Source organism: Aotus nancymaae, unplaced genomic scaffold, assembly GCF_030222135.1.
Source record: "Aotus nancymaae isolate 86718 unplaced genomic scaffold, 86718_ANA_hifiasm-v0.15.2.pri h1tg000010l, whole genome shotgun sequence".
NCBI lineage: Eukaryota > Metazoa > Chordata > Mammalia > Primates > Aotidae > Aotus > Aotus nancymaae.
In genome coordinates, this window is record NW_026988421.1 from 33,295,188 (window position 1) to 33,315,834 (window position 20,647).

Genomic DNA, 20,647 nt, shown 5'->3' on the forward strand with positions numbered 1-20,647 from the left:
GGCCTTGGGCCAGGGGCTTCTGTCTCTCTGATGCGAGCCACGGGGATTTACTGGACATCTAATGACCCAGTGATCTAGACTTTAATAAGTACTTTGATGTAAACCAAAATTGGCCATTAATGAGAGGTCTTATATTGTAGCCCCTTCTTAAATACCCACCATATGTGCTGTGTTACATGAATCAGGAAGAGGAGAATGCAGAGGAGAGGCATGGCCCTCTTTCTTGTCTCTGCTTCCCTCTTCCATGAGAGCGTGAAAACCAACTCTTTCCACATGGGGAGGAATATAGAACCATCTGGCGTGGAGAAAAGGGGATATATTTAGTCTGAAGCAAATCTTTAGCAGAGCCATAGAATCAAAGAGGGTCATAGCTATTTGGGAGCTTAGAGACAATGGATCCCAATGGTTTCAGATAGATAGGTTTATAGTATTGCCTCCAGGGTCACTGTGAGGAGGGGAAGGGGGTCAGAAGGACAGCACCTGATTCTCCATGTCCTTTTCAGCCTGGTTTGGAGTAAGATTTTGTTTAAATTAGAGGCTTGAAAATCACTGAACTAGCTCATAAATCATGTTTTGCAGAAACAGAGTTTTGGAAAGATGGTGGCTTAGGCCCAAGGTGATGCATTAGTGAGTGGCAGCCTGGGGGACTTGAGTCTGTCTCTTTTCAAATTAACTCTATTAAGCATATAGTTTGATACGATTTTTCTTTTTGAGGTGGAGTCTTGCTCCTCCACCCAAGCTGGAGTGCCGTGGCATAATCTTGGCTCACTGCAGCCTCCTCGCCTCATGGTTTCAAGCGATTCTCCTGCCTCGGCCTCCCTAGCAGGTGGGATTACAGGTGTGGGCCACCATGCCCAGCTAATTTTTGCATTTTTAGTAGAGACAGGGGTTTCACCATGTTGGCTGGTCTCGAACTCCTGACCTCTAGTGATCCGCCCGTCTTGGCTTCCCAAAGTGCTGGGATTACAGGCGTAAGCCACCACGCCCAGCCAGTTTGATGAGTTTTGACAAATGTATACATCTTTGTAACCACCACCCCAATTAAGATGTACATTTTTTTCACTCCAGAAAGTTCTCTCATGCCACTTTGCAGTTTTCCATGCCCTACCCTAGGCTGCCAGTGATTTCATTTCCATCACGGGAGATGGCTTTTGTTATTAAACCCACCTCCTACCTAGCAGTTGGTATGCTGGACCATGCCTCCCACTCTCTGGCTCACTCTGTGTTTACAGGTGTTCTGATGTGGACAAGGGAGGATGCTTGTTACATGTTTCTAGGAGCAATGGCAGGAATGAGGAGACTGGTTCTGGCTTATGGGAACCCAAGTTCCTTGAAGACCAGAGCTGTTCTTTATATTCTGTTTCCACAGTACCTAGTACAATGCCTGGCACATATAAAGCTCTTGGTGAGGGTGGAAAAGTAATGTGGAAGGGTGGGTGTGCGGAGGGCTGGAAAGATGTGCGGGGGAGGTCCAGGGACACTTCCTGGAGCTGCTACTTAGAGATGAGTTACATAAGGATGGGGTTGGGGCGCTGTGGGGCAGAGGCAGATGTTTTGAGGGTCTAGAGTTCATTTGTTCCATGTGTGTTTATTGAGCTGGTGATGTTTCACTGGGAGGCCTCAGGGATGTCAGAGTCTTGGGTGGTGGGTTGATGGAAGGGAGCTGCTGGATGGTCCAGGAAGGCAGAGCTTTCAAAAGCCTGGGCTGCAGATGAGAGGAGGAGGGAAATGGAAACTCTGAGGGATAGACAGGAAAGGGTAGAGTGTGTTGTAAGAGAACCAGGCTACACTGCAGGCCGTTTCGCCAAAATGATCTGTAGATGATACTTTGGATAAACAGTTTTTGTTTTGTTTTGTTTTTTGAAATAAAGTCTCACTGTATCCCCCAGGTTGGAGTGCAGTGGCACAATCTTGGCTCACTGCAACTTCTGCCTCCTGGGTTCAAGTGATTCTCATGCCTCAGCCTCCTGAGTAGCTGGGATTGCAGGCACACGCCACCACAGGCAGCTAATTTTTGTATTTTTAGTAGAGACGGGGTTTTGCCATGTGCCAGGCTAGTCTTGAACTCCTGACCTCAAATGATACACCCGCCTTGGCCTCCCAAAGTGCTGGGATTACGGGCATGAGCCACCACACCCGGCGATAAACAGTTTTTAGTAGTGTTTAATATGTGATAGAAAAATATAACTTGTATGTTAAGTCTGAATTTCTAGATTCTTTAGGACCAGGCTAAAGTGTATATTTGAGGTTGTTTTGGTCTTTAGAGACAACACTCTGTCGTCCAGGTTAGAGTTCAGTGGTGCCATCATAGCTCACTGCAGCCCCTAATTCCTGGACTCAAGCAATCCTCTTGCCTCAGCCTTCTGAGTAGCTGGGATTACAGGCACATGACACAGTGCACAGCTGATTAAAAAATTTTTTTCTGTAGAAATGGGTCTTGGCATGTTGCCCAGACTGATCTCATATTCCTGGCTTCAAGCAATCCTCTTGCCTCACTCTCCCAAAATGTTGGGATTATAGGCGTGAGCCACTGCGCCCACCTAAAGTGTGTATTTGAATTTGTTTCAAATTTAAAATGTTGAGGAAGAAATAGAAAAGTGGCCTGCATATGTGATAAAAAGACTGAAAGTTTGCTAACGACTAAAGTTTGGTGAAGATTACCATGGGCAAATGGTGAAGGGGAAGATGACAGGGTAGTTTCAGGCACAGGAGTTCCTCCACAACAGAATAGGGGCTCCACTGGATGGAGAGGGTGGGAGGGGAGTGGGGGTGGGGGACCCTGAGCAAAAGCAGCTGTGAGGGTTTGTAGAGCACTGGTTCTCAGACTGACCAGGCAGCGGAGTCACCTAGAGGTCTTTCTGAAGCGTGGCCGGGCCTTACCCCTGGAGTCTCTGATGCAGGTCTGAGGCCCAGGAACTTGCATTTCTCACCAGTTCCCAGCTGATGCCGATACTGTTGGTCCAGGACGACACAGAACCGCTGATGCAGAGGTGGCAGTGGGTGCGAGGTTGGTGCCCAGTGGTGGGTGTGGATACAGGGAAATGGAGGGACTGTGTGGACAGGAAGACACCCAAGCAGAAAGGTGGGATCGGGCCTTGCCCTGCAGGGCGAGAGTGCCTGGTGCTGTGCTCATGGTGGACGCCGAGATGGGCGGGGGCCCAGGAGGGCAGCGGCCCAGGAGGGCAGCAGCTGGAGCTGGTCCTCCACAATTAGGGGGGCTGATTGCCTGGGCCACATACCTGCAGCGTAGTGCTAAAGGGGATAAAGGGAAATAAATCCAGACCCTCTGAGAGTGCCCCCAGGAGGCTGCCTACTCTGGTTTTTCTGCCGTTTTGATTAGCTCTGAGAGAAGGGAAACCAAATTCTACTGAGCACTCACTGTGTCTTAGGCATTTATATGCCTTATTGCGTTTAATCATCATAATCCCGTGATGTTGATATCACTGATCCATTTTAAGGATGAGGGAACTAAGGCCCTGAGAAGTGAAGGATTTTGCTCATTGTTATCTAGGTAGACCTAGGATGCAATCATCCTAGGGGCTGAATTGTCTGATTAAACCTTCCTGAGGTTTCCCCTACCCCCGATATTATCATTTGAATGTGTAATCAGTAGAAAATCAATATGTAATCAGTATAATCTATTGTTAAAGAGCTACTTTACATTCTTTTTTCATGCTAAGTCTTAGAGATTCAGTATGTATTTTACACCTACAATCCATCTGAATTCGGATGAGTCACATTTCAAGTGCTCCATAGCCCCATGCCCGCTACCCTGTGGGACAAGAGCTGCCCGCGGGGATGAGAACGTCCAGCCACATGTGCCTGTAATAACCACGTCTACCACTAGATGGCACAGGTGAGCTTCCCTGGTTCAATGCATCAGGCGTTAAGAGATGGGGTGAGTGGGGGCTTACATTTCCCTTTGATTTATTTGTTTAAATTTTAACCAGAAGTGTGCTTGAAAGATTACAAGCCATTACATACTTACTCTAGAAAAATCGCTGGGTGTGTAGTCCCAGCTATTCGGGAGGCTGAGGCAGGAGAATTGCTTGAACCCAGGAGGCGGAGGTTGCGGTGAGCCAAGATCGCGCCATTGCACTCCAGCCTGGGTAGCAAGAGCGAAACTCCGTCTCAAAAAAAAAAAACAAACAAACAAACAAAAAACAAACTTAATAGTAACTGTAGTAATTATTTAGAACTCAGGCAAACCAAATCTTTTTTTTTTTTTTTTTTTGATGAGTATTTTCTCACTGGCATTGTAGGGTATCGTGATAAGGAGATCAACTGTTAATTCATCATTTAAATTAATCAACTGTTAGTTAATCATTTAAAAAATTCTTCATAGACAAATGACTCTTTTCATTAAATTTTTTTTTCCTCTCTCTCTCTTTCTCTTTCTTTCTTTTTCTTTCTTTTCTTTCCTTTCTTCTTAAAAAGCCTCCAGTGGAATCTTATTATTTTTCTGAGACAGAGTTTAGCTGTTTCGCCCAGGCTGGAGTGCAGTGGCGAGATCTTGGCTCATTGCAACCTCCGTCTCCTGGGTTCAATTGATTCTCCTGCTTCAGCCTCCTGAGAAGCTGGGGCTACAGGTGTGCGCTATCACACCTGGCTAATTTTTGTATTTTTAGTGGAGACAGGGTTTCGCCATGTTGGCCAGGCTGGTCTCGAACTCTCGACCTCAGGTGATCCGACTGCCTCCGCCTCCCAAAGTGCTGGGATTGTAGGCATGAGCCACCACACCTGGCTGACAAACGACTCCTTTGTGTTCTGTACCCAAGGGGAACTGATTCCTCAACGCATCCCCCATCACCCCTCAGCCTTGGTCCACCATTGGTCCTTGCCATCCTGGGGCTTCCATTCTGTTTCAAGTATGAGGAATCTGAGCCTAAAGAAGCACAGAGCCTGCACTCCTGTCACATAGGTGCTAGTGGCAGACCTGGAACTAGAAGTCAGGCATCCCAGACTCCCTGCCCAGTGCTTGTTTCACTGGGTCGTTCTGTTGCAGGAGGGGTGGCCATTGCAGCCATCTCTGTTTCTCATGTCTCTAAACCCTGAACCTGAGACAGTGGCCCCTGCTATGCCATTTATAGTCTGAGCATAGGGCTAGGCCCAGAGGAGGCCCCCAGCAAATTGTTGAATGTTGAAAGGAATGAAAGAAAATGCCCTCCAGACATTTCAGAAGCTAGCTCACCATTCCTGGAGGTGGGGGTGTAGTCAGTCTGGTGGCAGACTGACTACACTGGACCCTTTCCACCATGGGGCGGGGACATCGATTTTGTCCTCATTGGAACAGACTCTTATTCTAGATACGGATTTGCCATCTCTTCCCAAAATACTTCTGCCAGTGCAACCATCTGTGTTCATGGAATACCTCACTCACTGTCATGGTATTCTACATAATACAGCTTCTGACCAGGGAACTTATCTCACAGCAATGTAAGTTCCACAATGGGTCTGTGCTCATGGGAATTCCCTGGTCTTACCACATACTCTATAACCCAGAAACAGTGGCCTGATGGAACAGTGGGCTGGCTGTTGAAGACTTGGCTATAGTACCAGTTGTCCTGGAATGCTGGGGTTCTATCATCTTTTTTTTTTTTGAGACAGAGTCTCACTCTGTTGCCCAGGTTGGAGTGCAGTGGTGCGATCTCGGCTCACTGCAAACTTTGCCTCCCGGGTTCAAGCGATTCTCCTGCTTCAGCCTCCTGAGTAGCTGGGATCACAGGTGCCTGCCAACAACCCGGCTAATTTTTGTATTTTTAGTAGAGATGGGGTTTCACCATGTTGGCCAGGCTGGTCTTGAACTCCCGACTTCAGGTGATCCACCCCTCGGCCTTGGCCTCCCAAAGTGCTGGGATTACAGATGTGAGCTGCCGTTCCTGGCCTGGGCTTCTATCTTACAGGATGCCGTATATGCTTGGAACCTGTGACTGTTTCTCCCATAGAAACCAAGGGGTGAAAATGGGAGGGGTCCTCTCACTGCTACATTCCTTACTTCACTTGCGGAATTGTTTGCTTCTGCCTGTGCAACGTTGAGCTCTGCTAGTTTGAAGGCCTTAGTTCTGAGGGAGGAAAGCTTCCATCAGGGGACACAATAATGTCTGTCACTTGGCCATGTTGGGTTCCTCATGCATTTGAGGAAAATTAATAAAAGTAGGGTCTTCCTCTGTCACCCAGGCTGGAGTGTGCAGTGGTGTGATCACAGCTCACTGCAGGCTTAACCTCCCAGGCTCAACTGATACTCCCGCTTCAACCTCCCAAGTAGCTGAGACTACAGGTGCTTGTCATCATGTCTGGCTAATTTTTTTTTTTTTTTTTTTTGAGACGGAGTTTCGCTCTTGTTACCCAGGCTGGAGTGCAATGGCGCGATCTTGGCTCACCGCAACCTCCACCTCCCTCAGCCTCCCACCTGCCTCAGCCTCCTGAGTAGCTGGGATTACAGGCACGTGCCACCATGTCCAGCTAATTTTTTGTATTTTTTTTTTTTTTTTTTTTTTTTTTTTTTGAGACGGAGTCTCGCTCTTGTTACCCAGGCTGGAGTGCAATGGCGCGATCTCGGCTCACCGCAACCTCCGCCTCCTGGGTTCAGGCAATTCTCCTGCCTCAGCCTCCTGAGTAGCTGGGATTACAGGCACGCGCCACCGTGCCCAGCTACTTTTTTTGTATTAATAGAGATGGGGTTTCACAATGTTGACCAGTATGGTCTTGATCTCTCGACCTCGTGATCCACCCGCCTCGGCCTCCCAAAGTGCTGGGATTACAGGCTTGAGCCACCGCGCCCGGCTTTTTTGTATTTTTTTTTAGTAGAGACGGGGTTTCACCATGTTGACCAGGATGGTCTTGATCTCTTGACCTCGTGATCCACCCGCCTCGGCCTCCCAAAGTGCTGGGATTACAGGCGTGAGCCACCGAGCCCGGCATGTCTGGCTAATTTTTATGTTTTTTGTAGAGACAGGGTTTTGCCATGTTTCCCAAGCTGGTCTTGAACTCTTGGGCTCAAGTGATCTGCCTGCCTGAGCCTCCCAAATTGCTGGGACTACAGGTGTGAGCCACCATGCTTGGCCATTTCTTTTCACTTTCTTTTTTTTTTTTTTGACATTAAGTCTTGCTCTGTTGCCCAGGCTGGAGTGCAGTGGCATGATCTCGGCTCACTGCTTTCTGGGTTCAAGCAATTCTCCTGCCTCAGCCTCCTGAGTAACTGGGATTACAGGTGCACACCACCATACCTGGCTAATTTTGTATTTTTAGTAGAGATGGGGCTTCACCATGTTGGCCAGACTGGTCTCGAACTTCTGACCTCAATCCATCTGCTTTGGCCTCCCAAAGTGCTGGGATTACAGGTGTGAGCCACTGCGCCTGGCCTTTTTTTTACTTTCTTACTGTGGCTCCAGAAAATGTTGGATTACCTATGACATTTTAATAGGTAGTATATGTATATGGCACCAAATTCAAAAGGCATGAGACTCGCAGAATGGAAGAAAATATTTGCAAACTGTCTATCTGATAAGGGAGTGGTGTCTAGAATATATAAAGGACTCCTCTTATTTTTATTGTTATTTATTTTTTTGAGACAGGGTCTTGCTCTGTTTCCCAGGCTGGTGTGCAGTGGCGTGATCACGGCTCACTGCAGCCTCAACCTCCTGGGCTCAAGCAATCCTCCCACCTCAGCCTCCCCATTAGTTGGCACTACAGGTGTGCACCACCACACCTAGTTAATTTTTAAAAATTTTTTGTAGAGATGGGATCTTTCTATGTTACCCACGCTGGTCTTGAGCTCCTGGGCTCAAGCCATCCTCCTGCCTCAGCTTCCCAAAGTGTTGGGATTACAAGCGTGAGCCACTGAGCTTGGCCAAGAATTCTTACAACTGAACAATAAGAAAACAAATAACCCAATTAAAAAATAGGCAAGGATCTGAACAGATGTTACTTCAAATAAGATGTACAAATGCCCAATAAGTGTATGAAAAGATGTTCTGCTGCTTGAATCCAAAGAGTGCTAGTTCATGTCCTATCCAGGAGACAATTCCCCCACCTTGTCATTCAAGCCCCAGCTTAAAAGATACCACCCCCTAGAAGCCTTCTCTCTCTAGGCAGAGCTCTTGGCTCCACTAGCTGAATTCCCACAGCAGCATGAAAGCATCTCTTCTGAGCCCTGGGCCGGTTGCATGGTGTTTATGTGACTGCCTTCCTCAGAGATGGTGAGAGTTCCTGCAGGGAAGGGATCAGGTCCTATTCACCCTTGCATCTCTCTGGCTTAGCAGGGTGCCTGTAACACAGTGAAGACTCAGTGTCTGGCTGGCTGGCTTGCAGGAAGGACAGCTGTCTCTATTTTTAATATTTTTAGAGACAGGGTCTCACCCAGGCTGGAGTGCAGTGGTGCGATGATAGCTCACTACAACCTTGAACTCTCAGAGCCTAGGCGATCCTCCCACCTCAGCCTCCAGAGTAAGGAGGTTTTACAGGGATTACAGGCACTTGCCACCATGCCTGGTTGCCACCTGTATTCTGGGTCAAGAGTAGGAGTCTGTAGCAGGAATTCAAGACTGATTAGGTGAAGACCACGGCTCAGAAAGGTTGGGAACTGCGCAGAGAGTTCTGGAACTGTGGCTGTCTCCATCTTACTAGGAAGATGAAACTGCTCTCCAAACCTGAAAACTCATCTATCTGGCTTGTAGATTTTTTGATATTCTAGGTTCCTGACTGAATGGGAGGCCCATGAGTCACTGTGGGGAGGCCGAAGCAGTGAGGCAAGGCAGTGAGTTCCTAGGTTTCAGCTCAAACAGGAAATCCTTTGAGCCCTGAAGGGGGATGTGCTTGGCACAGGAAGGAGCACCTGCTGGCTCTTCCCTCTCTGGCTCTGGTGGGTTGTTTCTGGAAACCCTTGGGTCCCAAGGAAGCCCTTTCTCAGTGCCCCATTGGCTGAGGGCAGATGTGGGAGATGAAGGATGGCCAGTGGCCCTGCTCCATGAAGCCACACTGGGCCTGCCCTGGGGAGTCAGCAGGGGTTGCTGGGCTCACCACCTCTGGTCTCTACAACCTTTAACTGCTGACCACTCACGAGTGGCCACTGGGTGTGTGGGAGAGATTTCCACAGAAAGCGTTTCTGTGGCTGCCTCCTTTCATTAAAGGAATCTGGAATTTAAGGGTTAGCTCCTAGGTTTTGGGGTGAGCCTCTTGTAGAAATCCATCTCTTGTAACACCCAGTGTTGGCCAGGGTGCAGTGAGATGGGGACCCTCACACCTGCTTGGGGTGGGGTGGGGGGCTTTTCTGGGTAGTTTGGTAATAAATGTCAAGCCTCAGACATTTCCCCTTATGTGATCATTCATTTTTTAGGTGTGATAATGTGGTTATGTTAAAAACAGTCCTTTTGTTGTAGAGATACATACTGAAATATCTATGGGTGAAATACACAGTGTCTGGGATTTGTTTCGGTATCATGCATTTGGGGTGAGGGGCGTGGATGGGGTACAGCTGAGAAAAGGTTGGCTGTGGGTTGGCCGTTATTGATGCTGCTGGATGAGGGGTTCAGGGGTTCATGGTACTGTTCTCTCTACATTTATTCATTTTTAAAAATTCTGTAAGTAAAAAGTTAAATGATAAAGTGCCCTTTGACTTGGCATTTCTGGTGTGATGACATCAGTCCAAGCCCCCAGCATCACTCACCACACTTCCCTGTTTTCAGTCCCATCCCTCCTCGGTTCAGAGGGCTCATGCCCCGTCTGCGTCCACATTCAAAGCCCTGGGCTCTCTAGGGCCCACCTGCCCCCAGGCTTCCAGGTGCCAGAGCCTGTGGGTGTCCCTGACCTCAGCATCAGGGAAGCTCTCCCTCTACCCTAAACCCCTCGCCTGGATAGCGACTACTCATTCATCTGATATCAGGTTGGTGTCATCTCAGGGGAGCTGCTGACTCCCAGGCAAAGTCACATTTCTCTTATACTCTCCATCCTGCAGGGATGGGTCCTTCATAGCTCTCGCTACTATTTGTAATGATAAATTTTTTCTTTTTTGAGATGGAGTTTTGCTCTTGTTCCCCAGGTGGGAGTGCAATGGTGCGATCTTGGCTCACTGCAGCCTCTGCCTCCCGGTTCAAGTAATTCTCCTGCCTCAGCTTCCTGAGTAGCTGGGATTACAGGCATGTGCCACCATGGCCAGCTAATTTTGTATTTTTAGTAGAGATGGGGTTTCACCATGTTGGCCAGGCTGGTCTTGTACTCCTGACCTCAGGTGATCCACCTGCCTCGGCCTCCCAAAGTGCTGGATTACAGGTGTGAGCCACTGCACCCAGCTACTCTTTTTTTAATTAATTGTTTTTTTGAGACAGGGTCTCACTCTCTCGAGGCTGGAGTGCAGTGTCACGAACAGCTCACTGCAGCCTCAATCCCCCAGGATCAAGTGATCCTCCCACCTTAGCCTCCTAAGTGGCTGGGACTACATGCACATGACACCATGCCTGGCTAATTATAATATTTTTAGTCGAGATGGTGTTTCACTATGTTGCCCAGGCTGGTCTTGACTCCTGGGCTCAAGCAATCCGATTGCTTCGGCCTCCCAAAGTGGTGGAATTATAGGAGTGAGCCCCACACCCTGACATGATCAACCCTTGTGATTGCTTTTGTTTCATTGCCGTCTGCCTTCCGTACTAGACCATGAACTCTCTGAGGGCAGAGACTGCGTCTGTGTGGCTCACCACTGCATCCCAGAGCCACACACAGAGCCTGGCACATCGTAAATTAATACAGAAGGAGGCATGTGTTTAACTAACATGTATCACGTTCTGGGCAAATTCTATGCATATGCTTGGCTGGCTGAGAACATACCGTTGGAAATGTTAGGCAGGGGCAAGATCACAAGGGCCTGTGGCAACATTAGGGGACTGGTTGGATGGTGCAGATCCAGGGAGCCATTGGTGGCGCTCACATGGAGGAGTGACATGTGCCCCAGGCAGCCTCTCTGGCTGCCTCAAGTTGGAAGGGAGACCCTGGAGGCTAGGTGGCCAGATGGGCTGGCACCGGGGTCCTGATTAGGACCATAGGGATTGAGCTGAGGCCAGGGCAGTGGTGATGGGGATGGGAACGGAGCCAGCGTTTGTGGCAGTGATCCGATGCGACAGCTTCTTGGACCTTCTTCCCTGAAGACACAGTGCCTCTGCTCAAGAGAGATGAGAAGGAGCTGCATAGGGCCCTGCTGGGGACAGGATGTGTTCCACAGACACATCCCTGGATCACAAAGAGTTTTGCAAACAGTCACCAGGAAGTGATTATACAGCATGGTGCCTTGGGGCAGGGGCAGGGGCAGGGGCAGGGGCAGGACCCTTGTCCCTGAGGCCAGGGAGTTGAGGCTCATGATGGCAGAGCCTGGCAATGGTGAAAGGCAAGTCACTTGTTCTGCAGTGCATTCAGGGCTTGATGCAGAGCCAGCAGAAGGAGGCTGGGAGAGCCTGGAGCCTGAGAAGCCCCTGGGGCCTCTGAAGGCTTCCCGGGCGGGGCATCAGCTGGAGCCCAGGAGAGGCTGCTCCCGATAAGTGGCCATGTCGTGAGCTAGGTGTGTGCTGCCCACCAGCACTGCACTTCCCTGGACCTGCTGTACTGCTGCTGCCCCAACGCATGCACCACACTTGCTTTCTGTCCCCTAGGAAGCCCGCAATTGGCTGCAGCTCCCCTCCTTGCAGGAAGTGGCTGTGGGGAGGCCAGAAGGTTGGGAAGATGCCGAGTAAAAACCTACAAGATAGCTACATAGACTGAATGCTAACTCATGCCAAGCCCAGTGTTGGGCTCTTTAAATGTTACTCATTTGACCTGAGCTAGGTCTCCTTTCCCTCTCTCCTGGGGAACTCTTTACCTTTAGAACGCGTCTCACAGTTGTAATAGAGATCATCGTTCATGCGTTTATTTATGTAATGTCTGTCTTTCTCTATAGACTATTAACTCCATGAAAGCAGGGATTGGGTCTCTTTGTCCTCTACTATAGCTTCAACACCTAACACACTGCCTGGCACAGAATTGGCTGCAATAAGTATTCATTAAATCAATGAATGATTCCCCCCAACAACCCAATGAAGTAGGTATGACTATTATTCTTGTTTAAGGATGGGCAAACTCAATCTTAGAGAGTTTGAATAGTCCAAGCCACAGACCAGGAAGTAGCACCCAGAATTCACAGTCACATGGTTAGCCCAAGGCAGGGGTACGTGGCCCAAGGTTGGTAAAACTCGAGCTGGGGAAAGTGAGACTACTGTCCTTTTTGTCCCTTGGCTGTTGGGATGTGAGACCTGGGTTGCTGGTGGCCATGCTTCTGGCCTAGTAGAGCAGCTGGCCTGAGAGTGTGGAGCATGCAATGATGGGAGAGAGACAGAGAGGTGGAGAGAGACAGACAGAGAGAGACTGATTCTGAGTTCCTGGATACCCTGTGGTTTGGGCTGGCCTGGTTCCCCTTCCATGCACTTGTAGCAGAGAGTTCCAAAGGGCATAGTGATGAGACCCATTGCCACCGTTGGTGTAGTGGAAAGAGAATGCCCTGGGCTTCAGCTCCAGCTCCACTGGGCACTCGGTGTGTGACAGAGCAAGTGTCTGTTGATCTCTGGGTCTCAGCTTCCTCAGCTATAAAATGAGGTCATGACTTCCACTCCTAAAAGGGGAGAGGAAATAATGAGAGAGTACTAAGGTCTGTGACTCGTGCCTGCTAGCCAGCAGTTGCTCAGGAAGTGTGAGCTGCCCCTTGTAGGTGGCTTTTGGTCTCCAAGTAATAGAAGACTCATCCAGGACCAGCATAAACAATGAGAGCTTTCAACTGGGCATAGTGGCTCACGCCTGTAATCCCAGCACTTTGGGAGGCTGAGGCGGGTTGATTGCCTGAGGTCAGGAGTTCAAGACCAGCCTGGCCAACATAGTGAAACCCTATCTCTACTAAAAATACAATAAATTAGCCAGGCATAGTGGCAGGCACCTGTAATCCCAGCTACTAGGGAGGCTGAAGCAGGAGAATTGCTAGAACCTGGGAGGCAGAGGTTGAAGTGAGCCGAGATCTCACCGTTGTACTCCAGCCTGGGCAATAGGAGCGAAACTCTGTCTCAAAACAAACAAACAAAAAACACGAAAAACAATGAGGGCTTTCATCCTCACAGGCCACAAGAAGATCAGGTTAGGGCATGTCCAGGGCGGTGAATTCAGAAGCTCAGCATTGTCACCAATAACCCAGGTTCTTTCTATCTTTCAGCCTTGTCATTCTCACAGTGGCAGTCATTTCCCTCAAGGTGACAAAATTGCTGCCACAGCTCCAGGCATCACACAACGTTGGCCTGAGCAGGAGGTGTTTCTTCTTCATGTCCCTTTGTAAGGGTGAGGAAAACCTTCCCAGCAGCTCCCAATAGACGTCACCTCAAGTTTTATTGTCTGGGACTGTCATTGTCTAAGCCAGTCATGGTGTTCTCTCCCCTTGTAAATGCTAGCATCGGTGTAGTGGAAGCAGGATGGCCTGGGCTTCAGCTCCAGCTTCACTGGGCACTCAGTGTGTGACAGCGTGAGTCCTCTCATCTGACTGGATAGACTGTGGCGGTACTCAGAGAGAAATACTCAGAGAGAAATTCAGGTACTTTTATGGTAACAACTTCCTTGCATTTCTTTGTAATTTCACTCAAGAGTGCCCTCTTTTCTTTTTTCCCTGAGATGGAGTCTTACTCTTCTTGCCCAGGTATCTGGACTACAATGGCACAGTCTTGGCTTACTGCAACCTCTGCCACCTGGGTTCAAGCAATTCTCCTGTCTCAGCCTCCTGAGTAGCTGGGATTACTACTCAGACATGTGCCATCACACCTGGCTAGTTTTTGTATTTTTAGTAGAGACAGGGTTTTGCCATGTTGGCCAGGCTGGTCTCAAACTCCTGACCTTATGATCCGCCCGTCTCAGCCTCCCAAAGTTCTGGGATTACAGGCGTGAGCCAACGTGCTTGGCGCAAAGGACAAGTTTTTGAAGGAAATTAAAAGTGCTCCTCCAGTGAACACACAAATGATAAGAAAGAGAAATAGCTTTACTGCTGATGTGGAGAAGGTTTGAGTGATATGGGTAGAAGATCAAACCAGCCACAACATTCCCTTTAGCCAAAGCCTAATCTGGAGCAAGGCCCTAACTCTTTTCAATTATCTGAAGGATGAAAGAGGTGAGGAAGCTGCAGAAGAAATGTGGGAAACTAGCAGACGTTGGTTTATGAGGTTTAAGGAAGAAGCCTTCTCCATAGCATCAAAGTGCAAGGTGAAGCAGCAGGTGCTGATAGAGAAGCTGCAGAACGCTATCCAGAAGATCTAGCTGAGAAAACTGATGAAGGTGGCTACGCTAAACAACAGGCTTTCAGTGTAGACAAAACAATGTTCCATTGGAAGGAGATGCAATCTAGGACTTTCATAGCTAGAGAGCAGAAATCAATGCCTGGCTTCAAAGCTGCAAAGGACAGCCTGCTTCTCTCATTAGGGGCTAATGCAGCGGGCGTTTTTAAGTTGAAGCCAATGCTTATTGATCATTCTGAAAATCTGAGGGCCCTTAAGAACTATGCTAAATCTACTCTCCCTGGGCTCTATATATGGAACAACAAAGCCTGGATAACAGCACATCTGTTTACAGCAAGGCTTACTGAATATTTTAAAACCAATATTAAGACCTACTGCTCAGAAAAAAGATTCCTTTCAAAATATTACTGCTCATTGACAATCTACGTAGTCACCCAAGAGCTTGATGGAGATATGCAAAGAAAACATATTGTTTTCATGCCTGACAACACAATATTCATTCTGTAGCCCATAGATAAAGGGGTAATTATCGAAGGAAAAATTAAATCCTTTGCGAACAAACAAGTACTTAGAGAGTTCACCATCACCAGGCCTGCTTTACAAGAGCTTCTGAAAGAAGCACTATACATATAAAGGAACAACCAATATCAGCCTTTCCAAAAATATATCAAAAAGAAAAGAACATTAACACAACGAAAAATTTACACTAACTAATGGGCAAAACAGCCAGCTAGCATCAAATGCTAGTATTAAAGTTATATATATTCTAATTGGATAAAAAGCCAAAACCCATTGCTATGCTGCATCCAGACCCATCTCACATGCAACGATACACAAAGACTCAAAACAAAGAGAAGGAGGAAGATTTATTAACCAATCAGAGAGTAAAAATAAACAAATAAAAAGCAGGAGATGCAATTCTCGCCTCTGATAAAGTAGACTTTAAAGTAACAAAGAGCAAAAGAGGCAAAGAAGGACATTCCATAATGGCAAAAGGATCAATGTAACAAGAAGAGCTAATGATTTTATAGATCAACGAGACAGAAAATTAACAAGGACATCCAGGACTTGAACTCAGACCTGGAACAAGTAAACTTAATAAACATTTATAGAACTCTCCACTTCAAATACATAAAACATACATTACCACCTCACACCTATTCCAAAAGTGACTACATAATTGGAAGTAAATCACTCCTTAGTAATCGCATAGCACTTCATAGGTTTAAATGAAATATTGGTTGGCTGCTCGTTTGTTATTTTCTTCCCTTATTCCTTCCTGTTTACATCAAGTATAATTATTGGTATAAAAGAAGTTTTCAGTACCCATTACTAAACTGCATTCTAGCCTGGGCAAGAAAGCAATACTCCCATTCTCTCTCTCTCTCTTTCTCTTCCTTTTTCCTCCTCTTCTTTATTCTTTTTCTTTCTTTCTTTCAATAAATAAATAAATAAATAAAATCACCACCCAAGAACTTGTCTGTCCTTGAATATGTAGTTTTGTGTTTCTTCCCTCTCTCTCTTTCCTTCCTTCCTTCTTTCTTTCTTTTTTTTTTTTTAAAAAAAAGGGTAATTTTGACTTTCAAGTATTATTATTTAAGAAATATATTTTGTAAGGCTATAGCTGGCATAGACAGTGATTCCTCTGATAGATCTCAGCAAAGTACATGGAAAACCTTTAGAAAGGATCCACCATTCTAGATGCCATTAAGAATATTTGTGATTCATGAGAGGAGGTCAAAATAGCAACATTAACAGGTGTTTAGAAGACGTTGATTCCAACCCTCATGGATGACTTTGAGGAGTTTAAGACCTCAGTGGAGGAAGGAACTGCAGATGTGGCGGAAATAGCAAGAGAACAAGAACGAGAAGCGAAGCCTGCAGATGTGACTGAATTGCTGCAATTGCATGATATAACTTGAACGGATAAGGAGTTGCGTCTTATGGCTGAGCAAAAAGGGGTTTCTTGAGATGGATTCTACTTCTGGAGAAGAGTCTGTGAACATCATTGAAATGACAGCAAAGGATTTAGAATATTTTATTAACTTAGTTGATACAGCAGTGGCAGGGTTTGAGAGAGGATTCACTCCAATTTTGAAAGATGTTCTATCGTGGGTAAAATGCCATCAAACAGCATCAAAATCTTTTTTTTTTTTTGAGACAGGGTCTTGTTTTGACACCCAGGCTGAGGTTCAGTGCTGCAATGGTGCGATCATGACTCCCAGGTTCAATTGATCTTGTGACCTCAGCCTCCCAAGTAGCTGGAACTAGAGGTGCATACCGCCATGCCTGGCCAACTTTATTTTTTGTAGAGATGAGGTCTCTCTGTTGTCCAGGCTAGTGTTGAACTCCTGGCCTCAAAAATTCCTCGTTCCTCCGCCTGCCAAAGTGCTGGGATTGAGCCACCAAAATCTTTTCATGAAAGGAAGAGTCAATCAATGGGGCAAATTTCACTGTTGTCTTATTTTAAGAAATTGCCACACCCACCCAACCTTCAGCAACTACTAGCCAGATTGGTCAGTGGCCATCAACATCAAGGTAAGACCCTTCACACTTCACCAGCAAAAAGATTATGACTTGCTGAAAGCTCAGATGATTGTTAACATTTTTTAGCAATAAAGTTTTTTTTTTTTTTTTTTTTTTTAGGATGGGTTCTCATTTTGTTGCCTAGGTTAGAGTGCAATGATGCAATCATAGCTCACTGCAGCCTCAAACTCCTGGACTCAAGCAGTCCTCTGGCCTTGACCTCCCAAGTAGCTGGGACTACAGACCCATGTCATGACACTCAGCTAATTTTTAAAATTTTTATTTATTTTATGTATTACTCGTTTAGGGACTAGGTCTCATTACATTGCACAGACTGGTCTTGAACTTCTGGCCTCAAGCAGTCCTCCAGAGTAGTTGGGATTATAGGCTTGACCCATTGCACCCAGTGATAAAGTTCTTTTTTTTTTTGAGATAGACTCTTGCTCTGTTGTCCAGGCTGGAGTGCAGTGGCATGATCTCAGCTCACTGCAACCTCTACCTCCTGGGTTCAAGCAATTCTCCTGCCTCAGCTTCCCAAGTAGCTGGAATTACAGGAGCTTGCCACCATGCTGGGCTAATTTTTGCATTTTTAGTAGAGACGGAGTTTCACCATGTTGGCCAGTGTGGTCTTGATCTCTTGACTTCATGATCTGCCCACTTCGGCCTCCCAAAGTGCTGGGATTACAGGCGTGAGCCACCGCACTCGGCCAACATAACTTTTATATGCATTGGGAAACCAACAAATTCATGTAACTCACTTGATGGCAATATTCTTTTTATTGTGGTTGTCTGGAACTGAACCCATGATACCTCTGCAGTATGTCTGTATTTCCAGTAAATTGGTAGCTAGATTCAGAGACTTGATCAAATTCAGGTTTTGATTTTTTGACAACTGTAGGCGATGGTGTGTTCTTTCCTCAAGAGGTGCACATAATGTGTGTGTGTGTGTGTGTGTGTGTGTATGTGTATGTGTAAAGGGAGTGATGTTAACAGCTGCTGATATTCAATGCCTAGATTCATTCATTAATCTGTGGGTACAAAATGGTGTTACTCTAATTTGATCATTCCTTTTTCATTAATTAGCTGCAGCATCTTTCTTAGCAGTCAGTAGAGAGAAACCAAACTATTACCAGTGCAACACTGCTTTTGTGTGTTTTATTTTATTTACTTTTTGAGACAAGGTCTTCCTCTGTTGCCCAGGCTGGCATGCAGTGGCATGATCATAGCTCACTGCAGCCTCGAACTCCTGGGCTCAAGCAATCCTCCTGCCCTAGCCTCCAGAGTAGCCAGGACTACAGGTGCATGCTTATTTACTTACATGTTTTTTTGACAAGGTCTTGCTATTTGCCTTTGTTGGTCTTGAACTCCTGGACTCAAGGGATCCTCCTGCCTCAGCTTTCCAGAAGCTGGGTTACAGGTGTGAGCCATCATGCCCAGCTTCTTTGGTGTGTTTTATGTACTTATTTATTTTTTTGAGATGGGGTCTCCCTCTGTTGCCTAGGCTAGAGTGCAGTGGCACATTCTCAGCTCAGTGCAGCCTCTGCCTCCTGAGTTCAAGTAATTCTCCTGCCTCAGCCTCCCAAGTAGCTGAGATTATAGGCACCTGTCACCATGCCTGGCTAGTTTTTGTGTTTTTAATAGAGACAGGGTTTCACCATGTTGCCCAGGCTGGTCTCGAACTTCAGACCTCAAGTGATTTGCCCACCTTGGCCTCCCAAAGTGCTGAGATTATGGGCGTGAGCCACCATGCCCAGCCCATTTTATTTTTTTTGAAACAGAGTCTTGCTCTGTTGCAGGCTGGAGTGCAGTGGTGCGATCCTGGCTCACTGCAACCTCCACCTCCTGGGTTCAACTGATTCTCATGTCTCAGCCTCCCAAGTAGCTGGGATTACAGATGTGCCAACGTGCCCAGATAATTTTTGTATTTTTAGTATAGATGGGGTTTCACCATGTTGGCCAGGCTGGCCTTGAACTCCTGACCTCAAGTGATCCACCCTCTTCTGCCTCCCAAAGTGCTGGGATTACAGATGTGAGCCACCGTGCCCAGCCAGTTCTCTTATTTTAAAATAAGGTGGGGATTGGGTTGGGGAGGATAATTCCCATCCTGTCCAGCTCTCATGATGGTGTGATAGTGAAGTGGAGGATTTTGTATGCTGTGCAGGAGGAACCTCACAGGAAGCGTTATATCACTGATAAGACACAGCGCCTTGGTGACTGTTGGGGAACAGGCTGGGCTTCAGGTGCCAGAGGACCTTGGGCAAATCAAGAGGTGCTAGTCCCTGCAGTCCAGCCTCAACTTCTCTTCTCTCTCCTCTGTCGAGAAAAAACAATTCATTTCACTTGGTAGAAAATGTGCCCAGTTAAACTGGAGCCTTTTCTGGGTCCCATGCTTACCAGTGTGCTGCGTTAATCCGCCAGCCCTCTGTCAAGGACCTTCCTCCTGTGGTGTGCCCCTCCCGCTGTCACTCTCCAGCATCCAGATGTGCTCTTCAGAAGCCACTTCCTCCTGGGAACTGAACCTGGACTTTGGAGAAGCGGCCACGAGTCCATAGTGGGGGCCAGGCATCCTCAGAGTGGGGCTGAACAAACTGAAGATGATAATTAATAATTAAGATGGTAAGATGATTAATTAATTATCTCAATCAACATACTTGTGTATACATGAGGGAAAGCTGATAGTTTTGCCTCAAAGCACAGCTGGCTGGAGTGCTGGATTAAGATGGTTCTGAAACTGAGCTCAAAGGAAAGGAGCGTGGTGATTAATTAGCGTGGTGATTAATTAGCGCCTGCTGCTGCCTGGGGAGGGGGGAGTGGTAGCTTGCCCACCATGCACTTGTGATCCTGATCGAAACGATTTCTTCCTGTTTTCTATTGAGGCATAACCTTCATAAAGCGCATTGATTTTAAGTGTATAAGTTGATGTATGTTTACGTATTTATGCTTAAATGTGTATATATGTGTATAAATATTTATACACATACGCACACATTACCACCACTGAGATCAAAATACAGACCATTTCCAGAGGCCCAAAATGTCCCCTTGTGCCTGCTTCCAGTTACTGCTGTCTCAAAGGCAGCCAGTATTTTGACTTCTATCACTATAGATTAGATTTGCTTGTGTTCTATTTCATATAAATTGAATTAAACAATATATCTTCCTCTCTCTGGCTTCTTCCACTCAGTTGAATGCTTGTGCAGTTCGTTAATGTTGTTGAACGGTTTGTTCTTGCTCATTATTCCATTGTGTAGCCACACCTCAATTTGTTCGTCTAGTCTCCTGTTGACAAACATTGGAGTTGAGCTATTATGAATGAGGCTGCCGTAAATATTCTTCTACATGTCTTTTGGTGGACTTAACTGCTCATTTCTGTTGTGTGTATATATATCTATATCTATACATCTATATTTCTATGTACATATACAAATATATATATATATCTCCAGGAGAGAGAGAGTGCAGAGTCACAGGGTAGATAAATGTTTAGCTCGTGGAGTAACTGAGTTTGACTCACCAAGCCCTGAATTGCATCAAATGTGAACAGTTTCCATTACATGTCAAACAACATGCTGGGCTCCAGGTATACACAGATCCGTTAAACTCAGACTCTGATTCTGAGATATGATATCAACTTAGAGCAAGACTTAAAGAAAAGCAAACAGCAGGTATACACAGATCTGTTAGGCTCTGACTCTGAGATATGCTATCAACTTAGAGGAAGACTTAAAGAAAAGCAAACACCTAATACAACCAGGCAGCTCAGTCTCTAACCTTTCCCTATTTTCTTTCTTTTCTTTTCTTTCTTTCTTTCTTTTTCTTCCTTCCTTCCTTTTCTTCCCCTCCTT

At 46.6% G+C, this 20,647-nt stretch overlaps 1 protein-coding gene across 3 annotated transcripts in view; it reads left to right on the forward strand.

Annotated features, from left to right (window-relative positions):
• Positions 1-19,390, forward strand: part of ARHGAP19 (Rho GTPase activating protein 19) — an 86,579-nt gene extending 67,189 nt beyond the window's left edge. The window contains exon 13 of one of the 3 annotated variants that reach the window (XM_064374019.1): positions 19,221-19,390. In XM_064374019.1, the coding sequence (XP_064230089.1) occupies positions 19,221-19,354 (134 nt within the window). In that variant the 3' untranslated portion in view covers positions 19,355-19,390. The remainder of the gene's footprint in view (positions 1-19,220) is intronic. The other 2 variants (XM_064374022.1, XM_064374020.1) reach the window with 2 other exon arrangements.
• The last annotated feature ends 1,257 nt before the right edge of the window (positions 19,391-20,647 follow it).